The sequence below is a fragment of the Salminus brasiliensis genome, chromosome 1 (genome assembly GCF_030463535.1).
Source record: "Salminus brasiliensis chromosome 1, fSalBra1.hap2, whole genome shotgun sequence".
NCBI classification, from domain to species: Eukaryota; Metazoa; Chordata; class Actinopteri; order Characiformes; family Bryconidae; genus Salminus; species Salminus brasiliensis.
Genome location: NC_132878.1, coordinates 25,836,507 through 25,864,400, shown reverse-complemented (window position 1 = coordinate 25,864,400; position 27,894 = coordinate 25,836,507). Strand labels below are relative to the sequence as shown.

The window sequence follows — 27,894 nt, the reverse complement described above, 5'->3', positions numbered from 1 at the left end:
AATTTGTACCAGGGAGCAATTGGGGAATTAGGTGCACAGCTCACTGTGTGCTATAGAGGACACAGAGGCTGTCAGTTTTCTAACCATATTACTGAGGGTGCCCCACACGCATAGACACACACACACACTGCGCCAGAGCAGCCTCATTGAGCCTCCTCCAACCAATGACATCACACAAATGACACTCAGACACTGTTCACCAGTAAAACCATTCAGATGATCGCAGCCTGATCACAGTACGATTCCCTTGGTCAGTCTGCATCATGGTCCAGCTAAACTTGCTCTGCCGCAGTTTCATCAATCAATGACATTCCAAGGTCATCTGTGTCCCGACTGCAAATAATCGGAGCCTACTGTTAACGGCAGCGCCGCCTGACATCAGTTCTGCCGACTACGCCACAAAAGAAATCGGCAGGTTCAGACTATACGTGTTTATATGTATGAAGAAGATGGAACATATAGATGCAGGTCTACCATTTCCCTGCCTCGCTTGCCTCCTCCCTTGCTCCTTCTTTTTTTCTTTCAGAGTAAGATAGTAATAGAAGAGGAATTGATGATAAAAATCACGTTGTCAAGGCGACAGGTTTGCCGCTCTGAGGGTATTCCTGTCACGACTGCATCGCTATGCCTTCGTAACCCTGGCAACCCAGCGCTCCTCAGCATCCGCACCGAGAGCACCAGGTGAATACAGTGAAACATCACCCACCATGGTCAGAAAGCACAATAGCTAATTAGTGACATCACTGCACGTCCAGGGGCTTATAAACCCATCACCTAATGAATGAACTAATTGCTGTCATTGAGCATTTGTTAACATGGAAATCCCTCTTAATAATTTAGACATATTCGCAAAAGGCTAATACGCCATACACTCACTGGCCACTTTATTAGAAACACCAACCATGTACTTTCACCTACTGGTCACTTTATTAGAAACACCAACCATGTACTTTCACCTACTGGTCACTTTATTAGAAACACCAACCATGTACTTTCACCTACTGGTCACTTTATTAGAAACACCAACCATGTACTTTCACCTACTGGTCACTTTATTAGAAACACCAACCTTGTACTTTCACCAACTGGTCACTTTATTAGAAACAACACCCTTGTGCTTTCCCTCACTGACCATTGTATTAGAAACACCAACCTTGTACTTCTACTCCCTGGCCACTTTATTAGAAACACAAACTAAGTACTTCCACTCACTGGCCACTTTATTAGAAACACCATCTTTGTACTTTCACCTACTGATCACTTTTTTAAAACCAACACCTCTGTGCTTCCCCTCACTGACCTCTTTATTAGAAACACCAACCATGTACTATCACCCACTGGCCATTTTGTTAGAAACACCAAACTTGTACTATCACCCACTGGCCATTTTGTTAGAAACACCAAACTTGTACTATCACCCACTGGCCATTTTGTTAGAAACACCAACCTTGTACTTTCACCTACTGGTCTCTTTATTAGAAACACTAACCCTGTACTTTTACTCACTGGCCATTTTATTAGAACCAAAAACCTTGTGCGTCCCTTCCCTGACCACTGTATTAGAAACACAGCCTTGTGCTTCCTTTTATTGGCCAATGTATAAGAACCACCAACTCATTGGCCACTTTATTAGACACACTAACCTTGTACATTCTCTCTCACTTTATTAGAACAATTACAACTCACTGCCTATCTAGCTCATTGACTAATAGCTGTATCCACTTTATCAGCAGCTAAATGAACAAGTGAACCCAGGCCGAATCTCATATGCCTTTCTACTCCATGCACGGTGCACTACATATACGTATTTAAAGTCTGGCATATAACCTTAAATAGCACACTAAATAGCACACTAAATAGCACACTAAATAGCACACTAAATAGCACACTAAATGCTATACAGGGATTTATGCAGGCCTTGAGTATATATATATATATATATATATATATATATATATATATATATATATATACATACATATATATATATATATATATATATATATATATATATATATATATATATATATATATATATATATAACCAACTGTATTAGATATATAAGGATGTAGAGGCCCTTATTTCACCACTTACATGGCACACTGTTATTAGATTAGACATTTGAGATGCAGCTCTAGTTTGTCACATTGCCATGCACATAGACACTTCAGAGGATCTGTGGCGCACAAAGAAAGGAATGGTGAAAAAAAGGGAAAAAAGAACCCATACACTGCAGTGGCCTGCACCACCATTCGTAGGGTCAAAGGACTGTCGAGGTAGGCTCTGTTTTCCACTTGTTCTCCCCAATGCAGCCCTGCAGACGCACTCTAGCGTTAAGGGCCGTGCTGCAGTTTCTATCACAGGCTGATCAATAACTGTTAATGACGGCGCACCGTGGCTGATTCAAGATGCGGCTCGCGCGCTGCCGTTGCCATGGATACCGCTAGCTGCAGTGCTGCGGGCTGAAATTGGGAGTTAGAGAGAGGGGAAAATAGGGAAGGGGGGGGGGGGGATACAGGAAGGGGGCAAGCCATTCAGCCTTCAGGTGGGATGGGTAAATGAGAGATAAAAATAGGAAGGCACTGCTTACTGCAGTCTTTTATTTTTCCTGCTATGGTTTAGTTTCGTTCATTTCTCCTTGATCTCTGTTATCTGATTGCCAGTAATGTTAGTAGTTAATAGCAGGGATTTCAGATCTGACAGATGCACAATATGTGTATCTACTTCTGCCTAAAGGTGCAGAATATGAGGTGCTTTCGCTGGCCCCAATCTTTCTACAGCATTTAGGCTAATATTGCCTTTTCTATAGATGACAGTTCTGCTCCGAGCCTGTAGGTGGCAGTGCGGAGGCTCAATGGCGCACAAACACAGACGAGTCAAAGTACCTGTAGTTTGTGTCTTGGTGTTTTGGTCCAGATAAACGATAGAAATCCCTCTAAATAAACAGTCAAGGGTGCATGATATTAGCTAGATAGCCATTTAAAAGTTTAGATAATCTCTGTGTGAAGACTATTCAGTTTGGAGGTGAAATCGTAGGCTAAGCGGAGTTGGACGTTAGGGCACTGGACGTGTCTCAAATTGCGTGCTACTTCGCTACGAAGTGAGTCACCGTGTGTTTCCCGACAGTGTGGCTGAATCCGCGCTTAGTTTGGTACATAAGGGATAATGGGTTGATTTGAGACACAGCCCGCATTGGTTTCAGAAAGCTAGCTAGCTAGCTAACGTTAGCAAAGTTCATACTTCATGGTAACTACAGCGGCGTTTTACAGCCACGATGGCAAAGCCGTGCAGGATTTCTGAAGAGCTGGGGGAATACATCGTGAAGGACGTAAGTGAGCGTCGCTAGCAGATAGTGTAGTGTATTTTTTTAGAAACGTTAGCAATATCTAGTGTAGATGAATTAAAGTGGCTGGCACAGCATTAGTACCTGTTCTTTTTGTGTGAACACAGGCGCCTCCAACCGTTTACTACGTCCCGGATTTCATAACAGAGGCAGAAGAGGAGTATCTTTTACAACAGGTAGCTTTGGTAGTCTTTCTAACGTTACATTTACATGATATATCCAAAAGTGTCCGGACAGCTTTGCACTACCTTAAAAGTGCACCCGTTGGCGGCAGGAGGTCAGTTACGGTCGCAAGCTTTGTATGATCTTCATAGCAGCCATAGCTACGTGAACCTTGGGTCATCATGCCCAGTGCCAAGCGCGGGCTGCTGCGGTCTCTGAACCGATGGAGCTTCATCCACCATCATCCAGTTGGAGTGACCGAGCTAATCTAATCATCCAACATTAGAACCTGACCTCACTGATGCTCATGTGGCTAAATACAATCAAATCCTCACAGCAACGCTCCAGTGTAAAGGCTGGTCAAGCAGGTGTCTGCACACTTTTGGACATATAGGTTTTTTCTCCAAATGGGATTGATCATATTCCAGAGGGGAAAAAATCAATAAAGATTTTCCAATTAAAAAACTAATCATTGTCTTGGTAACTGACTCAAAATGTACAGAATGAACCAGTGTGTGTGTGTGTGTGTGTGTGTGTGTGTGTGTGTGTGTGTGTGTGTGAATTCCAGGTTTACAGAGCCCCCAAACCCAAATGGACACAGTTGTCTGGAAGGAGACTGCAGAACTGGGGTGTGTGTCCCTGCCATACATGCATATCAGATGATCTCTTCATTTAAAGCAGGAGTGGGGAACTCTAGTCATGGAGGGCCGGATTCCTGGCCAGTTTTGTGCTTTTCCTGCTCGAACACACCCAGTCCATTCCACTCATCTGTTCATTCCCAGGTTTAGCTGGTGTGTTTAAGTAGGAAAATCAGCAAAACTCCAGCCCTCGATTCCCCGTCCCTGACATAAGGAAACTCACTGCAATGTCCTGAATATGTTAATTATAAAGTTTGGCTTCTGAGCCACAGAGATTGCATATTTTGTTTGATTGTGCTATTTATGTAGGTAATGCTGCAGTAACTATAAATGCCAGCGAACGTGTACACAGCTTCATGATTAACTTGTGTGAACAGCTTACATCTCTTGAGTTGGCTTTGATATATTAATAATATAATCAGTAGGGATGAGCAATTTAAACATATCTGCATAACTATTTTAAACAGCTGTTTCTATTGTACATCAGATGTTTTTCCTTGCATGCACAACAGTAATCAACTTAATTTTTGTATTAAAACCATAATATAAATATGAAAAACAATAAATAATAGTGATGATATAAAAAAGCAAGGTAGATGTTAGTATTATCAGAGGAAGATGGACACTGTTCCAAAGACATTATAAGAAAAATCATTTTTGTTGATACCCAAGTGTGATTTGTGCAAAACCAGTAGCACAATGCACACAGTGGCTTTTTTTTGTGCATTATTGAGCTAAACGTTACAGAATGTTTATGATTCATGGTCTTGTATGACTGGAAATAACTGCCTGACGGAGTTGCAAAGATGGCTGACATTTCACTGTTCTCTGTAAGGTATGAATGGTCACTATTTATTTGTTCAGGTATCACATTTAGCAGAATCAGCTGGGCCTGGTCCAGTCAGCTCTTAAATGGGCGAAAATGAGTGGGTATGAAGTTGCAGCATCACTTCAGTTCCTGAGGAGACCTCTAACCAAAGCTAAATAAGCAGACAACTAATACCAAACATGATTTGGCTGTTTGACTATTCCTTTGAACACATATTGACTTATCGGAGGCTGTTGGTGGAAAAAAAAAAGTTTATTACATTTCCATTTCCAGTCCTGGCATGCCTGATGGTTTCAGGTCAGAGATGATCTGGCACACCTAATTGTTGACATCAGATAATTATTAAATGAGGTGTGGTGGATCAGGGGAAAATGCTCAGCTAAGGTGGTGTGGCCCTCAAAGACTGGACTTAAACAACTACAGTGTATAGTGTGCAGTGTATTAGCATTATGTTGACATTAGAGGCACTGGTAATAAACTATATGTCCAAATGTTTGTGGTCACCCCCTTTTAATGAATGCATTCAACTACTCTACTTTGCATCCATTGCTGACACAGACATGCATATTGTCACACACAGTGTGTGTAGTCCTTGTAGAGAGATATTGCCAATAAAATAGGACACTCTGGAGCAGATACATGTGAACCTATTGGTACCATGCCTAATGCCAGCCGTAAGCAAGTGGGGTATAAAGCCCCCCCAGCATTGAGCTGTGGAGCTGTGGAACTGTGTGTAGTCTGGATTGACAATGCAGCGTTCAATTCTTTGATGAACACAATCAAATCCTCACAGCAATGCTCCACAATCTAGTAGAAAGTCTTTTTTAGACAATATTTTAAAAATAAATACCAGCCAACAGTGAAGGAGCAGTTTTCCCAATACGTTTGTATGTTGTGTTAATGGGAGGGAAATAATGCACTTTCCATGTTCCACCAGGTGGGCTGCCTCATCCTAAAGGAATGCTTGCAGAGAAGCTCCCTGCTTGGCTGCTTACCTACACTGAGAAAATATCTGCCCTTGGTGCGTTTGCTGGAAAAAACGCCAATCATGTGCTGGTGAATGAGTACAAGCCGGAGGAGGGCATTATGGTATGTTTTACATGTACATGTGCTATCCTGTACTTTCTTTGTGTGAGTGTCAGTGTCACTGTTAGGGGGAATGGGCCCTGCTACCCAAGTGCATTGTGGTTTTGTGGTGATGAAGGGCTAGAGGACTAAAACTGTGCTACAAAGAGCTATGAAGGAGGGGTTTCTAGAAAAAGTGACCAGTAGTTGTATACAGTGTGGAAAATCCGAGCTACACTGCTGTGCTTGATGCACTTGTACCAGTGCCTCACACACTACCATGATTGTGTCACTGCTGTGCTGAGAATGCAGATAAATTGTGCAGTAAATGATGTACTGCAGTCAGCAGTTGTATGCCTGTATGGCGGGTGCTCTCGATCAACTGGCAACTCCTTGAATATGTATGGATTTCCATTTCTCTGCATTTATTCTCTCAGCCTCATGAGGACGGCCCGCTTTATCACCCTACTGTAACAACAATCAGCTTGGGCTCGCACACTCTGCTGGACTTCTACACGCCTGTTGATCAAACTCAGGTAGATTGGCAACACAGTCTAAACAGTCTTCAGTCAGTTTTCTACTCTTTGAATATGATTCCTAGCATATATTTTCATAATCTTCCCTAAATCATATTAGATACTAAATCATTTGTAATACTTAATAGTTAGTCTGAGTAGTAGTATGTGCGTAGTTCCTAGTATATATGGAAAATAAACCTCTCTCTCTCACTCCCTCTCCCTCCCAGACTGGAGTTCCTCAGACTGAGGAGAGCCGTTACATGTTGTCGCTGTTGCTGCAGCGACGAAGCCTGCTGATACTGCAGGGTGACATGTATGAACGCTACCTGCACGGTATTCAAGGCGTTGCCACGGACACGTTAACAGAGCGGGTGGTGAACCTGTCAGTAGCGGGCGGGCAAGTGGGCGAGACACTGCCCCGCGGCACTAGAGTCTCCCTTACTATCCGCCATGTGCCCAAAGTGTGTCGCACCAACCTGCTGCTAGGCAAGAAGTGACGAGCTCATGGAACCTCAAATCCAGGAGTGGCTCACGGCTCACGGAGCAGTCCACTCGGGAAGTGACTGCGTACTCATAGACCTCATTCTTCATGCTCATGAGATTGTTTAGAACTGTGAGCCTGAAGACATAAGGAAAGGAATGAAAGGAGTGCAGTCCCTATTGTTCCGCCAAAAGAGCTCTGACCCGTCGAGGCATGGACGTCATAAGACCTCTGAAGGTGTTCTGTGGAATCTGGCACCAAGACATGCAGCAGCAGATCCTTTAAATCTGGTAAATTGAGAGATTGGGACTCTGTGATTCACATCAGTGAGCCTTCAGCGCCCATGTCCCTGACGCCGGTTCACTGGTTGTTCTCTTGGAGCACTTTTGGCAGGTACTGACCACTACATACTGGGAACACCCCACAAGACCCGCCTGATGTTTTGGAGATGCTCTGAACCGCGTCGCCTAGCCATCACAATTTGGCCCATTTTTTCTGCTTCCAACACACCAACTTCACAAACTCACTGTCCTGTCCACTTGCTGCCTCATATGTATGTCCCACCCCTTCACATTGGAACTAGTGCCATTGGAACCAGATGATGAATGTTATTCCCTTCACCTCTCAGTGGAAAAAGTATTAAAATGGGTTTTTCAGAGCTGCAACTGGCAGGCAGTAAAGTACTCTAGAACCTATTTCTATTTTTATTTATAGATATTAAATAAAAAAAGTAAACATGTTCATTAAACTATAGAAATGAACTGTCTTGTGTCCAGTACAAACAGTAGTGTTCAGACAATAATTGGTGTTTAATTTGTTCAAGCTCTGATACTTGGTATCAGTATTGAAATCTGAAATCTGTTAATAAGCGTTCACTAAATTTAGCAACTGCCCAATACCTTCTTCTATAAATGAGTTTCAGCTGATGAATCTAGTTTTCTGTGCACAGAGAAACTTGTCGAAAATATTGCCTGTGCTGATCGACTGTACTCTACATAGGCGGCAGATAGAGATTGGGTTGAAAAATGCTGATGTGTCCCTTTAAAAAAAACCTGCATTCTGTGCAGCACTGATCTCCACTTGCAGGCCTGGAAGGCTACAGCATTGAACACCTGACTCAGCTCGGGCAGGGCCCTGAGTTTAATCAGACTGACTGAATGAGAGACAACACTAAACTATGCAGTACAGGAGTAAAAAGGTGAGATCCCTCCATTGTAAAAGCCTCATATATACCATCGCAAGGACGTCAGTGCTGTGGTTTTCTGAGAAGCATTCCCAAAGCAACGATGCCTTCGCAATTCACAAACATGATCTTGGGGTCAGCTGGTTGGAAGGGTGTCATCTGTACTACAAACATAGCAGCTTGGATAACACACTTCACTTCCTCTGATTAAAACCAGAAATCTAAAAGTGCAGGTGCCACATGCTGACTATGTCCATATTCACACACACTTCTGAATGCTGTTTAGTCAGCAGCTTGTGCATGTTGATGGCTTGGCTGATTCGCTTTATGCAAACCACTGCTGTTGCCTTTCTTTGAAGTGATGAAATCAGTGATATTTTAGTAAGCAGTAACGAGAGGATCTTATCTCTGAAAAGATGTCCGGCAAAAACAAGGACAGATTGTTTTGGGATGACTTGCTTTTCTTTTAAAGAAAGTAATTTTTTTTTGTTTACTGCTACTGAAACAGTAATAATGCAATATAAGCACTCCATATTCCGCATGTAAGCATTTTTTTCTCACAAAAGCCACTAATGTGACATGATAAATAAGTGTTGTTTGCGGAATTTGCACCACATGACACCATGGTTTAAAAGTATGGGATCAGGTTTCATATTAATATGCAGTATACTGTTTATATTATAGTACATTAACATCTAGAGAGCAGATACAATGCCATTTCTTTTACTCTGTATTTCAAGTATGTTGTCAATATACTGTAGTTTTCTATTCTTACAGGTTTTTTGTGAATGAATCTACTTTAAAGTGTGACTTCCTTTTTAAATGCCAGGCATTATGAACCTTATTATAACTTCATTTATAGAATTATTTACAGCTCTGTCCTTCTGGATTAATCCAAATGAATTGTGTTCAGATTCCTATTTATTATTTTGTCCTTATATAAACGCATGGAGACGCACAGGACAAGCATATTAGAGCCATTTTGTACATTTTTCTGCTGTCTTGTACTTTCAGAAACATTGACTCTCTTGGATAGTATTTTATAATCTAAGAAAACTTGAACTCAACATAGTTTCATTCCACGCTTTAGTTTCTATATTGGTCTCTGTTGGTTGGTGGAACACCTCAAAACCTTATAGGGTCAATGTGACCAAAAAGCCTTTGCCACATCTCTGGAAATGTGCCTACTTGTTTCCTTTGATTGATTTTATTTATTTATTTCCTGCTAGCTGGGTAAGGCGCAAGGAAGCCAGATAGCAGGCGTTACCGTTAGGAAGCCAAATATCATGTCTGTATTTAATGTCCAATATAATATCATGATGGGTTTGTTTAATGTGTTCTGTGTAATGTAGTAAAAAACAAAAATACACAAAATAAATAGAAAATTGTGAATTCTGTCAAATTCTGAGGGTTACAGTTCTACACAGGAGTGGTTCATAACATAAACATAAATCTAAGACTGTAAACCCTAATTTAGTACAGTTCTTCCCTCAGTTCAACAGATTTAATAGGTTCAGTTTAATTGACTAAGTTGTCCCCTCCAAACTGAGCTGTATTAGCTGTATCTTCCCACTTTGGGGGCTCTGGCAGTCCAGGAGTACTCGGGCTAAACCCCGGTCTGCTGTCTGCTGTTAAAGCCCAGGTCGTGTCCACACCCCTGGGCGTCACTCCTCTGTATTTCCCCAGCTCGGCTCAGCTCAGTAACACACAGGCGGAGGAACAGCTGCTCTATTTCGGTGAGTTTCACACTTTAATAGTTCATAAAACCACGTCTGAAGGTGAAGGCGTACTGGCACTAGCTAATTCCATGCGAACTTGTTCCTCCATGTGTAGAAAAGTTGCTGTTAAAGAGGAAATCTTCTAGGTTCAGCTGAAGCTCGGATGCGAAGCCCGTTGACAGTCTAGAGTTAGCTAGCTAGGCTAGCTATAGCTAATTAGCCAAGCAAAATATGAACCGGGATTTGGAAACGAGCTGTTTTAAGAGTTTGCTTTGCTAAACTAGAAAAGATGTTCAAATTAGCTAGCTAACATTGACAACCTGCAAATGTCGTAGTTTGGGCTGTCAGGCTGGCTGCGTTGGCTAGCTACTGTTAGCGCTAGCTAGCTAGCTAACAGCAAAACAGGCAAAACACAGTTTACCAAGTTAGCTCGCTAATGCTAGCTACTAGGTGTATAAAGGACCAGTTGGAAGAATGGACACATAGCTTAGTTTACTCTTATAAAATATGTGTTTAAGCAGCACTTTTTAAGCTAGTTTTTTTTTTCTAGCTGGTTTGGATGGTATGGGCTATAACTCGGCCAGCTTGGCTTACTGGCTGAATTATGTGACTCTTCAGCTCGGCCCTGTCACACAGTTTTTGGATAAACAAATCCAGACAGACAGACTCTCATTAAAAGCAGACGTTGATAAAAAGGATGAGTTCTGGAAAAGCTGCCTTTTCTGAGCTAAAGAGTATTAATGTGAGCTAGCTTCTTGCATTGGCTGGTGAACCATAGTGAATGTGTCTCTTCATGTGGGGAGTGGACGGATACTGTGTGTGTGTGTGTGTGAGAGAGTGAGTGAGTTATGTGTAGTTAGGTGTGTCCTGTAAACCCATACCCCAGGGCTGGGGCTGCAGACTGGGCGGCCCTGAACTGAGAAGGGAAAAGCCGGTTGTGAAAAAGCCTTAAATCCCTCAGGAGATGATTCACTCTGTTCATGATTCATCATCCTCAGCACTGCTAACAAATGGAGGGTTTACCTCAACAACTGCCAGCGGGGAATTTCTTACATTCCTCTTCTGAGTTTAGTAAGTTACTCACATGAAACCAGGCTGTAGGCATGAAGGCCTTGAAAGCAAGATGCGTCTGAGGGCGAAAACCTGATTGAATTAGTTCTTTAGTTTAATTGGAATGGCTTTCATTTCTTTTTAAATAAACTTTGTGGTTGTCGTGGTTTTACTCGTACTGCCAAGAAAGTGCCATGGCAGTACGTCGTACTTCACAAGCTGTAAGTTGCTGACAACCTTCTCCAAAATCAGAGCAACTTTCACAGACCTTCTCTTATTTATTTAACCAAATATAAGATGTTGCCACAAAAATAAATCCTACTCGCATGTCCACAAATTCCATCCCTGCATAGTGAATCATGGTCTGTGCAGTCAGGAAGAGAAGAAAGCTTTGAGCGATGCCATAGAAGAACCTCTTGCACATTGGCAGAGTTGCCTTCACCCACATGCATCACCCGACTCCTATTGGCAATTGCCACACCACTTAATCCCTAATTTGCATAAAGCACCTCTGCTCAACTTAGTTGTGTTGTGACTCCACCCACTTTGTTGCTATTCTTTGCTTCCGGTGTGAACGCAGGCTAACACAAGATAGATCTATGCTAAAGTCTACAAAAAGAAACCACAAAGTCTACTCGATGTGCCCATCAGCAGCCAAAATACCACTGTCATTTAGGTGATTTATCAACACAAACTTTAACATTAGGTGTCTCTTTCCCACTTAAATGTAATTTTCGCAAAATCAGATTTTAAGTGCAGTATTTAGGTAAAATAAAAGAAACCATAATCACACCGCTGTGGTTCACAGGGTCAATACAGGTAGTTCTTGTAGGTAAGTCACCAAGCGAACCATCCCTGGTATTTTGGGCGGGTCAGGTACACATCTGGGTACTTTAGCCACGTTTGGTATTTTTGTTTTTGTTCATGACCATTGGAATGCAACTGGGGGTGGTGAGAACACAAGGATGCATATTAGGAAACAGCCCTCATTCCAGTGTGCTTAATTGCCATGTAGCCTTACCCAACCCCAGTTTGTAAACGGCTCTGGAATTTGTTTGTATGGGATTGTAGTTTGTATGTGTTTTGTATGCACTGTCTATGTTGCACCATGGTCCTGGAGGAACGTACTCTGTATGTAGTTGAAGTGACAATAAAACCCACTTGACTTGACTTGACAACGGTCTGATCTTTTCCTCTGCAGGCTGAATTGACTCAGTGGTGCCAAAGATGTTTCTGGCTAAGAAACTGATTGGAGGGATTATTGATGTCGTCAGGTAAGTCTCTGCTTGTTATTCATAATCAGTACTTTGCAAAAGTACACTTTAGCCTTGCTTTTAGACCTAACAATTACAGTAAGTAACAAATAAATGAATATAAACAGAAATGCAATAAAAATACCAAATGGTTGTTTTAAAGCAAGCAAGTAAAAAGTCTCCAGCACAAGAACTTGTTTAATCCCACACTAGGGCTATGTATTGGCAAGAACCTGGCAATTTGATATGTATCAATTTTATTTTTGGTAAATTCCTAGGATAAAACACCATCATATGCGTACAATCTGAGTAAAAGAAAAGTTAACTTTTTATACAATCAGAATGAAGATCTGGAGACAGAGTACAATACTGCTATCTAGCAGTCAGAGTTTAAACACAACACACTATCTGTCTGCCGCCTATCGATACAGTATTGCAAAACAGAATATTGATATTTGATATCAACGTTTTCTTACACCCCTATTAGATAAACCAGGTATTGGATGATATGTTCGATATTCATAGATCCTGATTAAACGACAGACATTTGATTTGGATTAGGGGTTCAATAATTGAAGAGGTGAAATTTAGAATTTACTTTTTTTTTTTTTTTGCATGGCACCCCAATAACTGCTCTTGTAGGTTATACTTCATGTTTCATTCATTGCATTTATTAAAAGTCAAACAGAGACTGTGCTGACTGCTGAATTTGAAGCAGATAAGTTCTCCAAATTGGCAGGTTGCCAACACAGGCCAGGCTACAACTGAATGGGCAGGACTGAAGTTTTCTTAAAACTTGCTCACTTAAAATTTAAATTAGCCATAAACATTTTAACCAGTGAAAAAACAATCTCTCTACGTTATACGGCAAACATATTATCGGCTCATATTACTCAAGAATACTCTTACTGACCTCAGGAACCATTGAAGACCATTGTGCAACGTGCCATCGACCTGCCAGCATGTGCCTTTAGGTTGCGGTCTCATTGTCTGCTGTCCACTATCAATATTAAACCTTTTTGCCACCACAATATGTTTTGATATTATTTTAAAATATTTTGAAACCAACCCAAAATGCTATAGCATTTTCTCCCATTTTTAACCCCATGGAGGAAAGAGACCGCAGATAACCTATAGTTTCACTATTGCCACTGTTTTCACCGGCATTGCTTTTCTTCAACTTCATTCTAGGACTGCAGGGGCATAGCCCCCCTTCTTTAGTTTTGGGTGAGGAAAATGACCCCAGTTTGACCACAGGGTTCCAAACTTTCATATCACTACACATTAAAGTAATTTAATGTAATTGGTGATCAGTAAATAAATCCTTACTGTGCAGATAAACACATTTGTTATTTTAATTTGGTTTGATGCAGCATGTTAAAGGAAAGTTTGCATAAAACAAGGCCCATACTGTATGCCCCTCACTGAGAGGGAATGCTGTAAGCCGGTTGAAACTTGCTTTTAAAACAAAAGGTCCATACTATGAATAGTATCTGCTGAAAATACCTTACCCATCCCCTCTCAATTACGAACAAGTTCTTCCATATGCATGTCCTCAGTCATAAGGATGTTTGTGTCTCAGAGCGTGGAAAATAAAACTCTTGGCTATAAGTCACCTAGTGTAAATTAAAAGGTAACGTGTATAAGGTGTCAGATCTTGTTTGTGTGTGGGGTTTGTTTATTTATTTATAATAAATGGAAGCTATTATAACAGTCATCTTCTCCTTTTTTGTTTACAGCAACATCGACCCTGGCCAGTTTGTACCCTCAGAGCCTGTAAGTGACTGCACTGTTTTTTTCATAATTGTCACACACAGACCTAGCAGCCGGTATCGTTTATTTGTGTGTATGTGTGTGCGCGCGCGTGTGTGGCTCTATAATGTAATACAAGCCCACTATTACATATTTATTAGATGACCTTGTTATCTCTTAGTGCCCCATTATTACATCACTTTCTTAGATATATTGTTACATCATAAATTGAACTTTTACTTCTGAGTGTTCAATCAAAGGTATAGTTCTGGTTTATAATTTAAGAGAAGCTGAAACATGAAAGGTATTCTGGTCTGGATACCTTTCATGTCAGGGGTGTCAGGGGTGTGTCTGTGTGGGCTTTCTGGGTCGACAGAGAACACTTGTAAAGTACAGTAACTTGAAACATGTCGTACAGTGCTTTCACATCAAACAAAACAAGCAGGTTTGGCCAGAATCAGGCCAAAACCTCCAGCATACCTGTTACACCACACACACACACACCTTTTTTCTTTAGCACTTCACCAGATGCTGCCAGAGAGGCTGCCATTTAACCTTCTGAGTCAGAGGGTGTTCAGTCAGGAACAAATGTGGTTGTAACACTAATACAGTAGTGAATGTGGTTGAGAGGGTGTGCACTATCTGAACTGTGTGCATTCCTGTGATGATAATAAAAGAAAACATTGTGTATTATAGGAACTGATGAGCATAGGCTAGCATTTTAGTGTATTTATAATAAACAATCCAGTTGTCCTTTACTCTTTCGAATGCGTGTTTTCTGTCCTTTCTTCACAATGGGAAAACAATAACCACACTGTATCTGCCCGGTTTACTGAAACTTCAGCTAGACAACGCGTTATAAACCTCCTAACATACTGCGTTTAGAACCAAGATCCTGTTGAGGACCACGACTAGCTGTGTCATGCTGTTAATTGTGTGTGTGTGTGTGTGTGATAGCCCCCACCCCGCAGGCCTTATGCGTATGCTGAGGCAAATGAGACTGATGAGGAGAGACAGTTCCGGAAAGTGTTCCAGCAGCTCGCTGGTGATGTGAGTGTTTTCCTCATACGCGCATACAGAATACACATGAGAACACACCAGCACAGAACCTAAATGTGTGTGTGTGTGTGTGTGTGTGTTGCTCTTCTAGGACATGGAGGTGAGCCCCAATGAACTGATGAACATCCTCAACAAAATCATCACTAAACGTAAGTACAAGCTACACAATGAGAAGGAGACTCTGGAACAGCCTGATGTTATACAGCACAGTTTGAGAAACATTAAATAAAAACTGTCATGTCTTCATTCATATTTTATTTTAGCAATATCTAGAACTGTGATTGGTGGTGATACTCTCACCACACAGTAAAAAGAATTGTGATTGGACAGAGATCTCATTTGCTTATTGCTCTCTCTGCAGATGGTGATATGAAGACCGATGGCTTCACTATTGAGTCCTGCAGGAGCATGGTGGCTGTCATGGATGTATCCCTTGTTAATACACACACATGCGCATACAGGCATACAGGCATTCAACATGATTTGGTGATTTGCCTGCACAAACCTTCTCACATTTAGGTTCAAGCAGGTGTGGACAATACAGGATCATATCTAAATATTTTCGCAGTACACGGTACAATGAAAACTAGAGCCAGGCATTTGTTTCTAGTTTAAAGTTAAAATGAAAGAGCTAAGCAATGTTTTGTTTATGTAGAAGTCTTACACTTCTAACTGCACAGAAAAGTTAGTGTTAAACATTCCATATTTTCACTGGACTATTCAAGTAATATTCATTTAAATATGTGTTATTCAAGTAGCAAAAATGTCCATCCTGGTAAAGAATGACCACACTTTTTTTTAAATTTTTTTTGTATTTTACTTTTTTGTCCCTTTAAGACTGCTGTAGACTGAATGGCCAGTATTGTGCAAAAGTAGTTTGTGCACCCTTGGTCAAATGACACATTGTGCTCATGTTCTAAGAAATTAAGTGCAGAAATCTTCTACAGGAAGCAAACATTAGACCATTCCTATTAATTTCCTAAGAACATGCTGTTGAGTAATATGTTGAGGGGGAAAAATACAACATGGCACATTTAATTAGTAATTGTGCTTTAGAATGTGCAGAGTATGTGAACTCATTTACACTTTTTTACACAGCGGTCCCCAAACTTTTGCATGAGACTATGTAAATGTCTCTAATTTGTGTGCATTTTCTAAGACATGATTTTAAAGATCTGTTTTGGAAGCTGTTTTTGTCATTGTTCCTTAATGCTGTAATGCAGAGTGACAGCACAGGTAAACTTGGCTTCCATGAGTTCAAACACCTGTGGAACAATATCAAGAAATGGCAGGTGAGGTCTCTCTTTTGTGTCTGGGTGTCCACATTGTTCATATCTGACAGTAAGCTCATATTTTGGTCATTTGTGCGTAACGGCGTTAGTGGTCATTTGTAAGAATGAGATTTACTGTTGTTTAGTGAATGGAGTACGTGTGTAACTATGTGTGTGTGCTGTAACAGGGCCTCTATAAGCAGTTTGATGCAGATCGCTCTGGTGTGATTGGAGCTGACGAACTGCCCGGTGCATTCAAAGCTGCAGGTAAGACTTTGCTCAGATGACCCAATGGCTGCGCCACTGACCACACCATTTGCCATCTGTTGGGGTTCTTCTCAATCTACACAGCTTTAACCCTTGGCAGTAGGAAATGTACTGTTTTACCTAAAAACTAATGTATCTTAGTAGTCTGTATTATATGGACAGGGGTGGGTGATATGATCATTTATCACAATAAAAACGTACAGGACAAGTATGTCATGTGCATTATGGGTTTCAGGGAGTGTTTTCTGTACGGAAGCACACGAGCAGACCGGTTGGTTAAAGCATTCTTAAGCTATTTGTGACTGATGACTCACAGCAGTGTGTGGGAGCTGTGCACTGAAGTCTAGTTGTGCTTCAGCAAAATGATGTTTTGTTTGCCAGCCTAATTATTTAGTTAATAAATTAATAAGACACTTAATGACATTAACATTAGAATGTTAGAAATGCCTTTTTTCCTGTTATTTCATGTTAAACTGTCAAAATGACCACCATTGCTGTTCTAGTAGTCAAGAAACTCTACCTTTCCTAGTGTAAGATCTCATAAAAGTAAATTATGTAATGGAAATTACATAATGTAATAAGGTTCTCCACATTTGTACTTTCTTTTATTTGCATACATATGATGCATGATGAGCTGCATTTTACATACAGTTAGTATTATTTTAATGCTGGTGATCTTAATATTAATCTTCATTGTGTGCAGGAAAAATAGAATCTAAATCATGGCCTTCACAAGCATATTTATTAGACTCATGAAAGTGCGTGTGTGTGTGCAGGGTTCCCCCTGAATGATCAACTCTTCCAGCTGATCATCCGCAGATACAGCGATGAGCACGGAAACATGGACTTTGATAATTACATCGGCTGCCTGGTGCGCCTGGACGCTATGTGCCGTGAGTGCAGCTTCTCCATTACTGCCACTGAGGCCTTCCTGAAGGGTATTATTAGTACACAGTGCTCATCTGCAGGGTGACAGATTTTGTTACTTATTGTGTTCTGTGTTGCTGCGGCTGGAGTTCTGTGTCATTTACAGGCAAAATATGTAGAAACAAACATTGACTTTATTTTATACAATTAAGTCAATTTACCGTCAACTGTTTTGCAATGATTCCTTTGGTCTGGCAGTTACGGCCACTGGATTCATTTGTTTACATTTATGCCATTTGATAGACAGTGCAACCTCCAAACCTTGTTTGGTTGTCCATTTAAAGAATAAAAGCCTAGCTAGAAAAACAAAAAGGAGAAAGTCTGGGCATATATACAGGATTTTGGAACACCTCATATTACTTTATTTCTCTTTGGGGAACAAAAACCTTCAGATGTTCATTCATGTCTTTCGTGTTAGGTTCCTAACTGCTGACCTGGACTGCACACCCCATCTGACAACTGTATACTTACAGTTGTTGAGGTTTTGCCAAAATGGCCTCTGTTCTGTGCTATCACTGCAGTGTCAGTGCTAGCACAGTGTTGTGTTATCACATAGCTCCCTCTAGAGGCTTGGAGTTGTTTCAGCATGTGGTGTTCATGCATGCTGATCAGAAATTCAAAAGATCTACGTAGACCATAAGTAGCATTTATACATTGGTATTTATTGACCAAGACATATTTAATATATGGTCATTGTCCTTGAAAACCACAGTACCATCAGTAGTACTAGGCTACGATCTGCAACGAGCTGTCGACTAACTACTACAGCGATGCACATTTTCACGTTTAATGAGATTTTCAGTTCTGAGTTCAAGGTTTTCTATATCTTTGTGTCAGTCATAATTCTTCTAATTATATACTATGCAGGGCTGGGTTCCCAAAAGCATCTTGACACAATGATTTGTAGTGGGGGGGCAAGCGAGCTTCAAACTCAACACTTGGGCCCAAATTAGTTAAATTGAGAAAAATGGACTGTGTACTTAATCATTTCTCAATACACTTCATGATTTACACAGTGATGTCAGTCTAATAGTGTGTTTGTATGATATGATGACAATATTGCAAGAAGTATTTTCCTGTTCAGCTAAACTCTTCTCGGTTTTTCTTAGGTGCCTTCAAGACACTGGATAAAGACAACAATGGCTCAATCAAAGTGAACATCCAGGAGGTGGGAAATCACTAGGATTACTATTAGAATTACAGTGTGATGTTATCTAAGCTTTTAATTTCGTAATGTCCGTCTTCATTGTTGACACTAGTATGGAATCAATAACTATTAGTGACTGGTAGTGCATGTGATATGTAGTTGTACTCTTCCTGACTGAGTAACTTTCACTATGCACATCTGTCCATCCACAGTGGCTGCAGCTGACCATGTACTCCTGAGCATCTCGCCGTGCGAACTGACCCACGCCTACCCCCGATAGCCTGTTAACTCCACACAACAACTTCGCACACTCGATTCTAACGCAACTTCTGTAACGCTCCCTAGCGAGCCAGTGCTTATTTACGTTTAGTTATATTATTACATGTTACTGATGTCCTATGTTAGCTAGTGTGATTTCTACAACATAAAGGGGCTAAGAGACTTTCTAGAGCAAGTCTTCAGTCAGCCATCACCATGGCCAGAGGGTGTGGTTTGTATAGATGTACAGCATGAATGTATGTCACACACAGCATGTGCTATTAGCGCATGAAACCAGTAGGGGGTGCCAAAGCAAAACTGAAGGATGTGACTGGACAGTGCCCAGAGTCATATTTTATATTAAATAAAAGATGGGAAAAAAAAAAGTGTCATTGTTTTTTTCACCCATTGGTTTTGGATTTTGTGCATGCATGTGTTTTAATTAAAAAGGACACCAACCAGCCTTCAATCCAACTGCCTGTTCTTGGGAAGGGCAGTTAGTTTAACCTTTTTAAATCAAGCAATTGAAAAAAGTAGACACTTACAACGTCCTGAACACATTTCAGTAAATGAAACACCACAAAGTGGTCGCAATTCTGGTCAGTTAAGCTCTTCTGCTGTTTAGCTCTAGCTAAGCTGCTCTGTTACGGTTGAGGTTAGGTGCTCAACAGCGCCATTTCTGGGGCGATGTGGTCAAAGCGTGTAACTGCACGCTGTCCGCGGAGGTGGGGACGGGCGCACTGAGTCTGCGCAGCGCTGCTTCTCCGCTTCTCTACGAACTTTCTGGATCTCTGGACGCAAGTCTTACTCGCAGCCAAGATTTCCAGGTAAATCTGAGCCACATCCCTGACTCTACGCGCTCAGGGTGTGTGTGGAGTTTGTGAAGTGGTCCTAAAGTGTCGCGCGCACACACGCAGACACACACACACACACACACGCAGGGGGAAGGGTTGTAGCTACAGCGCGCGCGCGCGTAGCTAGCTATTGTTACAATTACAGCGCGTCCGTTAAACTGGCTTCGTTTGAGGCTTTATCGCTTAAATAGCCGCTTAGTGAGGGGTTTCTCGCTCTAGTCGTGTGCGGTGAGGTTACACGGCTGCTCTGCTTCGGGAGCTGTGCACTATTAAGGGTGTTTAGTTCACATTTCATGTCTAGCTAGCTGGATTATTTGGCTAGCTAAGCACGATGGCGCTGCAGCGAGAGGCTGCTGCTGTGAGGTTCACGTCGGGGCGTAAAGTCGAGCCAGAGCTGGTCCATGTACTGTCCGCTTATATCTGGACAGTTTGTGTCAGCGTAACTGCAGTTTTCTTCCCGGCTAACCTGTCTGCCCTGTGAATGAATGAGCCGGTGTTTTGGTTCTCCTACATGCTGGTTCATCCTCCCCTCTTCAGGCTTGTTGTGTGAAGTAATGCTCGGCTAAAATGTGGGGTTTCTTACCTAGTCCAGTCCAGACTCCTTGAGTGTGTCTTCTTTTCAGGTCAGGACTGTCTGTCTGACTCTTGTCTTGTGTCACTGTGCTGCTGGAGTGCCTGGGGAGGGGGTGAACTTGGTGCCCTGCTGTTTTAAAGGGCCCATAGCATGGGGAACAAACGCCCCTCTTTAATAAAAGAGATTGATTAAAAGTTGTGAACATACAAGGTTAGACAATCAGTCCATTTATAGGAAACTAAGCTGCAGAAATCGAGATTTGAGTGCATTGTTTTGGAGATGACTCTATAATATGTAATATTATTATATTATTAAGATGATATGTGGTGCTGTTCAAACACCAGACCTGGTCTGCACAATAGTAACATATTGTGCACCTTAAACCACCCCTCTGCATATATATATATATATATATATATATATATATATATATATATATATATATATAGTGTGTGTGTATGCATGTGCAATACATAGATCTATTGTATATGTTGCCTCTGTACCTTGTCTTGTTTTATGTCTATTGTCTATGTGCTACTGTGCCATGTCCATTATCTGTTATTGGCCTGGAGATTTGGCCAGGCTTTCGTTGTGTTGTACAACCCCGTGTTAGTAACATGCTAGTAAAGTTGAATAAATTTTAAGTTGAATTAAATGTCATTATTCATCAAATTGTATTTTTTTTTTTTAGCTTTTTAGCCCCACCCGTTCACACTGACATTTCAGCTTGTGGTTGGTATGAGCCCCTATCAGAGTTGGGGTTCCAAAAAGCATCGCAGTTCTTCAATAGTTGACCGAGCGTCACCCAGAGCGTTCTCTCTACTAGTTAAGATGATCTTAGCATAAGATGCTTTTATGACCTTTTATGAACCCAGAACAGTGAACTTCCACAAGGACCAGATGTTGGTGTGATGTTTTTTTTTCCCCTTGTGAAATCAGATCTACTGTAAATGGGAACGGAATTGGTTGATTCCTCACGTCGTGGTTGGTGTGGCGCAACAGATAACCCCAGTACCTGCCAGTGAGCTACCACACCACGGGGGAGACTGGGGTTCGATTCCCGGTCTGGGTGCTGCACTTCCCCAATAAGAGTCCTTGGGCAAGACTCCTAACACTACGTTGGCCCACCTCTGTAATACGAGTAACCTTGTAAGTCGCTCTGGATAAAAGCGTCAGCTAAATGCCGTAAATGTAAAATGTAAAAATGTAATTATGTTGGTGCTTAATCTGACCTCTAAGAACTTCAGTCAAAGTCCTGAATGCCTAAACTGCTTCCGGTTTTAAACCCTCTTCTGTCCAAACAAAAGTAAATAAGAGCTTTACTGCAGCAGAGTTGAAATAAGTTTTAGAATAAAATGTTCAAAAAAATGAACTAAAAATTAAACAGGTTCATAAATCATTAGGTCTTCTCTAAAGACCCTGACATTTCACTGATATTAGTACTCTGCATGCAGAATAATCTCAGTGTACATGTATTTTGGAACGGAACAGCATGTAAACATTTTAGCAACACACGCATATATATAAAGAAATATATTATGCCTTCATAATTATTTTTTCTTTAGAACTGGAGAATTGCAGCAGGAGCTAATATGGAAAATGCTGAGTTTGGAGAAAGTTAAACTTGAAAACATTTTTTTAAAATAGATGGTTGAATTGATCTATAAATCTGCCTTTTAAACACTAAATATCTTATTTTAAAGAGGCAGGTCATCATTAATCATGGTTGTATGTTTTGCTTTTCTGCAGGTCAGCTAACGCACAGTCTGCAGGTCAGACATAGAAGCCTAAGAAGTATGTCGTCTTCACTGTATCTGAGCCAGGAGAGCATGGTCCGCTTCAAAAAGCGGAAGGCCAACTTCACTTTCAGTGAGGTGCACATCCTGCTGGACGAAGTGCGAAAGAACCGGCACATTGTTGTGGGTGAGTGTGGAGAGGCCAGTACAGCAAACTGCCTGATAAAACTGGACATAGCTACATTTATATTTAGATCTTGAGAATTGGACAATACTGATTTGATATTTCATTCTGTAAAAGCAGCATTACGCAATCACTTTTACTCCACTGCTGTAAATACAAAGTCAATACAAAATTATTTGCTACAAAGTGTTGCTCTAAAACCTACCTGCCTTTACAATTTTTGCAAATTTTAGAAAATATTGAGTTCAAGGTAAAGATTCACCAGAAAATCTAATTTACACAATAATGTGTGTGTGTGTGTTTGTTGTATAGGTAAGTTCAACTCAGGGGTCCCATCAGAGGTGAAGAGGAGAAAGTGGTCTGAGATTACGGACCGCGTCAATGAGATCGGCGAGTGTGACCGCGAGGTCGGCGAGATCATCAAGAAATGGTCCGACCTCAAATGTGACACCAAACGCAAAATAGCCGCGTTGCATTCAGGTAACATTTCTCACACAGCGCCCGCCCAGGCCGACCTGTCCCCCACAGAGTGCATCGTAGAATCCATCCTGGAACTGGACAAGAAGCCGTGGGAGGCAGCATTGCCCCCTCGGTCCCGCAGCCGCAGCACCGATCAGGAAGGAGGCGGCATTGACGACGATGATGATGCGGGATTCTTGGGAATGGGCTCTGTTCAAAGCTCTCCTGGGCTGGGAGCCGAGACAAGGACGATGCCACCTCCGGCAGCCGGCGCTGCTGTTGAGGCACAGCAGGACGCTGCAAAAACTACAGGCAAGTCGACTACGCAGTGTTTTTTTTTTTTTTATTTATCTATTTGTTTGTTTGTTTGTTTGTTTGTTTGTAGTATGTGAGTCATTCATGTTCAAGTAATATGTAGTGTTTTAGCCTGGAGTAGTTTTTGATTCAAACACAAAATAGGGCAGCCAGTCAGAACAGAGCTTATATTTATTGGCTTATTAAGGTACAGTAATAAAAGTAATTTGGTTAAACAAGTTCGCTGTTGCTACAAAATGGCCACGTAAACATGAATTAGGTGCATAAACCCACTTAAATGTTGTAAATGGAAAACTGTAGCGCTTGTTAATAGTTGGGCAAGTATATATTCTCCCCTGCTGTGTTCCGCCTAACTGTTCTTTCTGGTTCTTTCAGACCCAGACTCTCGTTTGGTAGACTCCGATGACGACCACCACGACGTTTTGCCTTCTTCTACTCTATCATCGGTAAATAACTCGTACGCAGAAGAGGACGGGACTCTCTTGGGTGCCAACGTGGCGCATGTCACCTCCTCCACAAATCACGCCCACAACCAACAAGCCCAACCCATCGCGGCAGCGGAGTCGGACAGCGCTCGTGAGCAGTTAGCGCAGAGCGCTAGTCTGAGCGTGCAAGAGCAGCACACCACCAATGCGCTGTTAGCCACTGTCTCCCGGTCGCTGGAGCTGCTGGCCGAGTCGGTGCAGCAGCTGGCCGAGACACAGCAGGAGTTTGTGCGTGAGTCTCTGCAGCTGCAGCGGGAAACCGTGCAGGTGCTGCGGGAATTCGCCTCCGGAGCACTAACACTGCTGCACGAAAAGGTCAACGGGAAACCACCGCTGTTGTAAGAATAAGGATTAACCGGCCTTTCGGAGAGAACGTTGTGTCTCCAGATTGAAATGCTGTCGGTTACGTTGTGACGACCTTATGGCAGGAGGGCACTCTAGTTGGGGAAGCAGAAGAAAGGAAAGACTGTGCTGCTGTAGATAAACCGCTGTGTCTTTAAAGGAGTCGTTTGAGGAAGAATCAAACATTCACCTTCACCCCAACCCCTTAAACCACATGTGGTGGACCAACCAAGACATTGTAATGGTGTCTGAGGTTTGCTTCTTCGTTTTTAAACTGGAGCTGCGGGGTAGAGGAGGGCAGTATGATGATATTTGATGGGTATTGTGGTGAAAGACATCACACTTTGCTTTTCTGAACATATGAATATAGTCAGTACACCCGGAACACTGAAGAACTGCATGTTAAATTACAAAGAGGGTGTAATCAAGCCTGTTAAACTGGATTTAGGTTTGTGTGTGTGTGTGTGTGTGTTTGGGATCTGCTGGTTTCAGCTTGTCAAACCTAAGAAAAACAAAATACCGTAATCATGTATTATGAAAATGTGTTTACGTGTTGTGGCAATTAAGGCTGCCACGATTAATCGCCATAGTAATAGAAAATGCTTTATCAAGAATAATTTAAATAATCTTTTATGAATTTAGTTTTTTAGGTCTCTAAACACTTCAGTTCAAATAACAAATGCTTTCCTTCACTACCACTAACACACAACAGCTGCTTGAGGTCAGTTGTTTCTGGCTCCAGTCCGGTCGGCTCTGTTCAGAGCAACGATTTTATGAAATAACGGCTACAGCAGAGTTCAACTTATGATATTGCTGTTAGCTGCGACCAATCAGGACCCAGAAGTGTCAATGTATTGAGATCATGATAAGAATGAGTATCACTCCAACTTCCTCTGCTGCCATATGAATAGTGGAATAGTGTATTCTATACGCTATCCGCGCTCAGAGGAACTGAAAAAGTCTTCTTTGCTGCTCTTTTGTGAAATTTTGCCATATGTGTCATAAAGAGCGTCTTTGTTTGACCCCAGACTTCCTGACGAACACTCGAATGCAGGACAGAGTCTACTGTTACACCAGTCGTCATAAAAACTGTTTAAGGGTGGTGTTTTTGCACAGATGAAGGGTATTTAGTGTACATACTCAAACCTGTTTAGTGAGGGAAAGTGGTAGCCGGATATGGTCAATCAGCCAAGGTGTGTTAGTTGTAGAGCTGGGCAATAGAACAATATTTTATCGTATCGTGATAAATTTTGTTATGGTGGAACACAATATGCTTTTATGAGTATATCGTGGATATTAGCTGTGCTTAAAGAGCACTGATTAACTGCACATTTCATTACAATGAGTGTAATCAGTCTTATTTAATTCAAGAGAGTGAAGCATATTTTGAGTAAAAATCACAGTACTCTGTATGGGAGAGTATTTGGATAGCAGTTTTAAAGATTTTTACGCTGTTGGTGTATTTTGTTTACATGACAAAATATTGCAATAAATAAAGGTAAAAAAAGGTAAAGGTGCACGTATTTGTCACTGTACAGCAAAATGTGTCCTCCGCATTTAACCCATCTGTGGTAGTGAACACACACACACTAGAGCACTAGGGGCAGTGAGTACACACACCCAGAGCGGTGGGCAGCCAACTCCAGCGCCCGGGGAGCAGAGAGGGTAAAGGGCCTTGCTCAAGGGCCCAACAGTGGCTGCTTGCCACTGCCCGGGAATCGAACCCACAACCCTGTTATCGATAGCCCGGCGCTCTAACCGCTGAGCCACAGCTTAAAAAAATGTCTTTAAATATTGTGATATCAAATGTTTCCATATCGCCCAGCTCTAGTTTGTTGTTTATGGTTTAAGCTTGTTTGCCTGGTTTCTGAGACTGTGTGGCACACTGCTCTGTTTCCAGTTACGTAGCCTCATATTTTTGTCAGTTTTCAGCCAGGTCTGTCCCAAACAGCATTTTAAATACCAGTCTTTAAATACAGGGCTGTGTTTCTAAGCGATCACCAAAATGCTCATTCTCCAAACCAGCCTTAAAACCAGGAACAGTATTTTTATTTCATAATTTTTAATAACCACAATTTTAAATATGTTCAGTACTGCAGTCCACATTGTATCCAGTAGAGGGCAGTGGTGTATTAATTACTGTGTCTGTATGTAGTGGTTGTTTTTTCCATATACAGTCATATGCAAATGTTTGTGCACCCCTGGTAAAATAGGGTTATTGTTCTTAGTGTAAATAGGTTTGCATCATCTACAGAGCTACACTTTGGCACTTTTCAACACACAATTACTACTTAATTTATTAAATTTAACCTGTGAGGGGGGTGGGTTATGGAGGGGGTTATTTACTCAGCCATTGCTAATTGCAATTCTAATTTCTTGTTCGCTGCATTAGACTCACACCGCCAGTGCAAGAGCAAACAAGCAAACCCCAGACATCAGACATGTCTCGATCCTGTCCGATCCAGTACAGTTAAGGTACAAGGAGAAACTGTTAGTCAGATTCTTCAGTCTGCCTCTAACCCTTCAGGATCTACTCTGGCCTATAGCGTGGTTGTGGAAACCGTAATGGCTGGAATCAGGACTATAATGAGGCAGATGCTCCTACAGTGAATCATGAGAATGTGCTGTGTCCGGCTGCAGATGTTTATGGACACCATTTTTTTTTTATTCACAACCTTGTGTTTTCTTTATGTCCGTAATATAAACTTTCAAACCCCGGCATGTTCAACTTACAGCTGTTTTATTGACTGAGGAGAAGTGTTTCTTTTTGTAAATGGATATTTGTTTGTTTGTTTTTGTATCATAATTAGTAAAATCACAGGTTATAGGATTGTTAAATATGTAAATAAAATGTCACAATTTGATAATAATATGGATTCCTGTGTCATTTTCTTGAACGTAACCATTAGAAGTCTTTTTTCTCTTTAATTAATTTTGCAGTACCACTTCTGGTATTACGTTCATATATTTACACAAGTATATACTTGCATAATGAATTCTATTTACATAATTACATTTACACAAATACACCAACTTACTCTTGTGTCCACTAGAAGGCAGTAGAGCTCTTAGGCCACAGTGAGCTCTCTACACCCACTGTCCCTTTAATTAGAAACCTCTACCCTGCACTCCTGCTCACTGTCCACTTTATTAAAAAACATTCACTGGCCTCTTTATAGGAATCATCTTGTACTTCCACTTCATTAGAAACTCCTACCTTTTAGTTTTACTCACTGGCCATTTTATTAGAAACATCTACCTTGTAGTTTTACTCTGTGGCCACTTCATTTGAAACACCTACCTTGCACTTCCACTGACTGGCCACTATATTGGAATCTCCGGTCTTGTAGTTCCGCTCACTGAACACTTTATTAGAAACATCACCTTCTAGCTATAGACTACAAATCATCTGCACTGTTTATCAGCCCCCCATTGCTCCACTTAATTCCACAGGACTGCTGCTGACCAGACATTATTTGGGCGTTGGTCCGTTCTTATCCGTTCATATCAGTGCTCGATGGAAAGTAGGTCAACCAACCAAAACATCCAGTCCAGAGTTGCTCTGAAACCGTCCACTGGTGATGTGTGCATTGAGCAATGGAACTGTGATGTCTGGAATGATGGTGTGCCATCCAATACTTTTGGCATGAGTTGGGGCATTAGGAATGACAGGGGGTGGTGATCATCCCTGAATACAATCAAATCCTTACAACAATGCTCCAAAATCTAGTAGAAAGTCTTTCCTGGCCAGTAGAGACAGTTACTCCAGCAAAAGCAGGATAAACTCTTTTTTAACAAAAAAAGACAATGACAATAAATTAGCAGGCGTCTCAATACTTTTGTCCACCTTGTGTATATAGCTTATTTCTTTTAGCTATGTACCACACGTTAGCTTTCCATTCAGCTGAGTATCAGGAATGGGGCTGTTTATGAGTGTGTATGAACGAGAAGCACAAAGAATCACATAACATGTTAAAGTGGTATGTGTGTGTGTGTGTGTGTGTGTGTGAGACATATTCCTTT

At 41.4% G+C, this 27,894-nt stretch overlaps 3 protein-coding genes across 5 annotated transcripts; all 3 read left to right on the top strand.

The window, feature by feature from the left end:
- The first annotated feature begins 2,923 nt into the window (after positions 1–2,923).
- On the top strand, positions 2,924–7,785 carry alkbh6 (alkB homolog 6). Its single transcript, XM_072676065.1, has 6 exons — positions 2,924–3,329; positions 3,452–3,520; positions 4,075–4,135; positions 5,911–6,062; positions 6,476–6,574; positions 6,784–7,785. Exons 1-6 carry the CDS (start codon positions 3,276–3,278, stop codon positions 7,051–7,053), a joined length of 705 nt encoding a protein of 234 aa, XP_072532166.1. The 5' UTR covers positions 2,924–3,275; the 3' UTR covers positions 7,054–7,785.
- Positions 7,786–9,847: 2,062 nt separating this feature from the next.
- capns1a (calpain, small subunit 1 a) lies at positions 9,848–19,204 on the top strand. Its single transcript, XM_072676077.1, has 11 exons — positions 9,848–9,956; positions 12,190–12,262; positions 13,981–14,017; positions 14,951–15,043; positions 15,144–15,201; positions 15,414–15,478; positions 16,276–16,344; positions 16,512–16,590; positions 17,367–17,483; positions 18,627–18,685; positions 18,877–19,204. Exons 2-11 carry the CDS (start codon positions 12,216–12,218, stop codon positions 18,901–18,903), a joined length of 651 nt encoding a protein of 216 aa, XP_072532178.1. The 5' UTR covers positions 9,848–9,956; positions 12,190–12,215; the 3' UTR covers positions 18,904–19,204.
- A 454-nt stretch (positions 19,205–19,658) lies between these two features.
- LOC140552066 (uncharacterized) lies at positions 19,659–26,741 on the top strand. 3 transcript variants are annotated; one of them, XM_072676022.1, is made up of 5 exons: positions 19,659–19,749; positions 21,290–21,499; positions 22,100–22,273; positions 22,583–23,041; positions 23,420–26,741. In XM_072676022.1, exons 3-5 carry the CDS (start codon positions 22,147–22,149, stop codon positions 23,869–23,871), a joined length of 1,038 nt encoding a protein of 345 aa, XP_072532123.1. In that variant the 5' UTR covers positions 19,659–19,749; positions 21,290–21,499; positions 22,100–22,146; the 3' UTR covers positions 23,872–26,741. The 3 variants fall into 3 exon arrangements, with proteins under 3 accessions (XP_072532123.1, XP_072532131.1, XP_072532113.1); XM_072676030.1 differs by lacking the exon at positions 21,290–21,499; XM_072676012.1 differs by lacking the exon at positions 19,659–19,749 and having other exon boundaries at positions 20,759–21,499.
- Positions 26,742–27,894: the final 1,153 nt, after the last annotated feature.

Excerpts from the sequence above, each read along its gene's own strand:
- alkbh6 (XM_072676065.1), top strand. The coding sequence starts at position 3,276 with ATGGCAAAGCCGTGCAGGATTTCTGAAGAGCTGGGGGAATACATCGTG. Across the intron at positions 3,521-4,074 it reads AGGAGTATCTTTTACAACAG|GTTTACAGAGCCCCCAAACC; the intron begins GTAGCTTTGGTA and ends TGTGAATTCCAG. Across the intron at positions 6,575-6,783 it reads CGCCTGTTGATCAAACTCAG|ACTGGAGTTCCTCAGACTGA; the intron begins GTAGATTGGCAA and ends TCTCCCTCCCAG.
- capns1a (XM_072676077.1), top strand. The coding sequence starts at position 12,216 with ATGTTTCTGGCTAAGAAACTGATTGGAGGGATTATTGATGTCGTCAG. Across the intron at positions 12,263-13,980 it reads GGGATTATTGATGTCGTCAG|CAACATCGACCCTGGCCAGT; the intron begins GTAAGTCTCTGC and ends TTTTGTTTACAG. Across the intron at positions 16,345-16,511 it reads ACAATATCAAGAAATGGCAG|GGCCTCTATAAGCAGTTTGA; the intron begins GTGAGGTCTCTC and ends GTGCTGTAACAG.
- LOC140552066 (XM_072676030.1), top strand. The coding sequence starts at position 22,147 with ATGTCGTCTTCACTGTATCTGAGCCAGGAGAGCATGGTCCGCTTCAAA. Across the intron at positions 22,274-22,582 it reads GAACCGGCACATTGTTGTGG|GTAAGTTCAACTCAGGGGTC; the intron begins GTGAGTGTGGAG and ends TTTGTTGTATAG. Across the intron at positions 23,042-23,419 it reads GGACGCTGCAAAAACTACAG|ACCCAGACTCTCGTTTGGTA; the intron begins GCAAGTCGACTA and ends TGGTTCTTTCAG.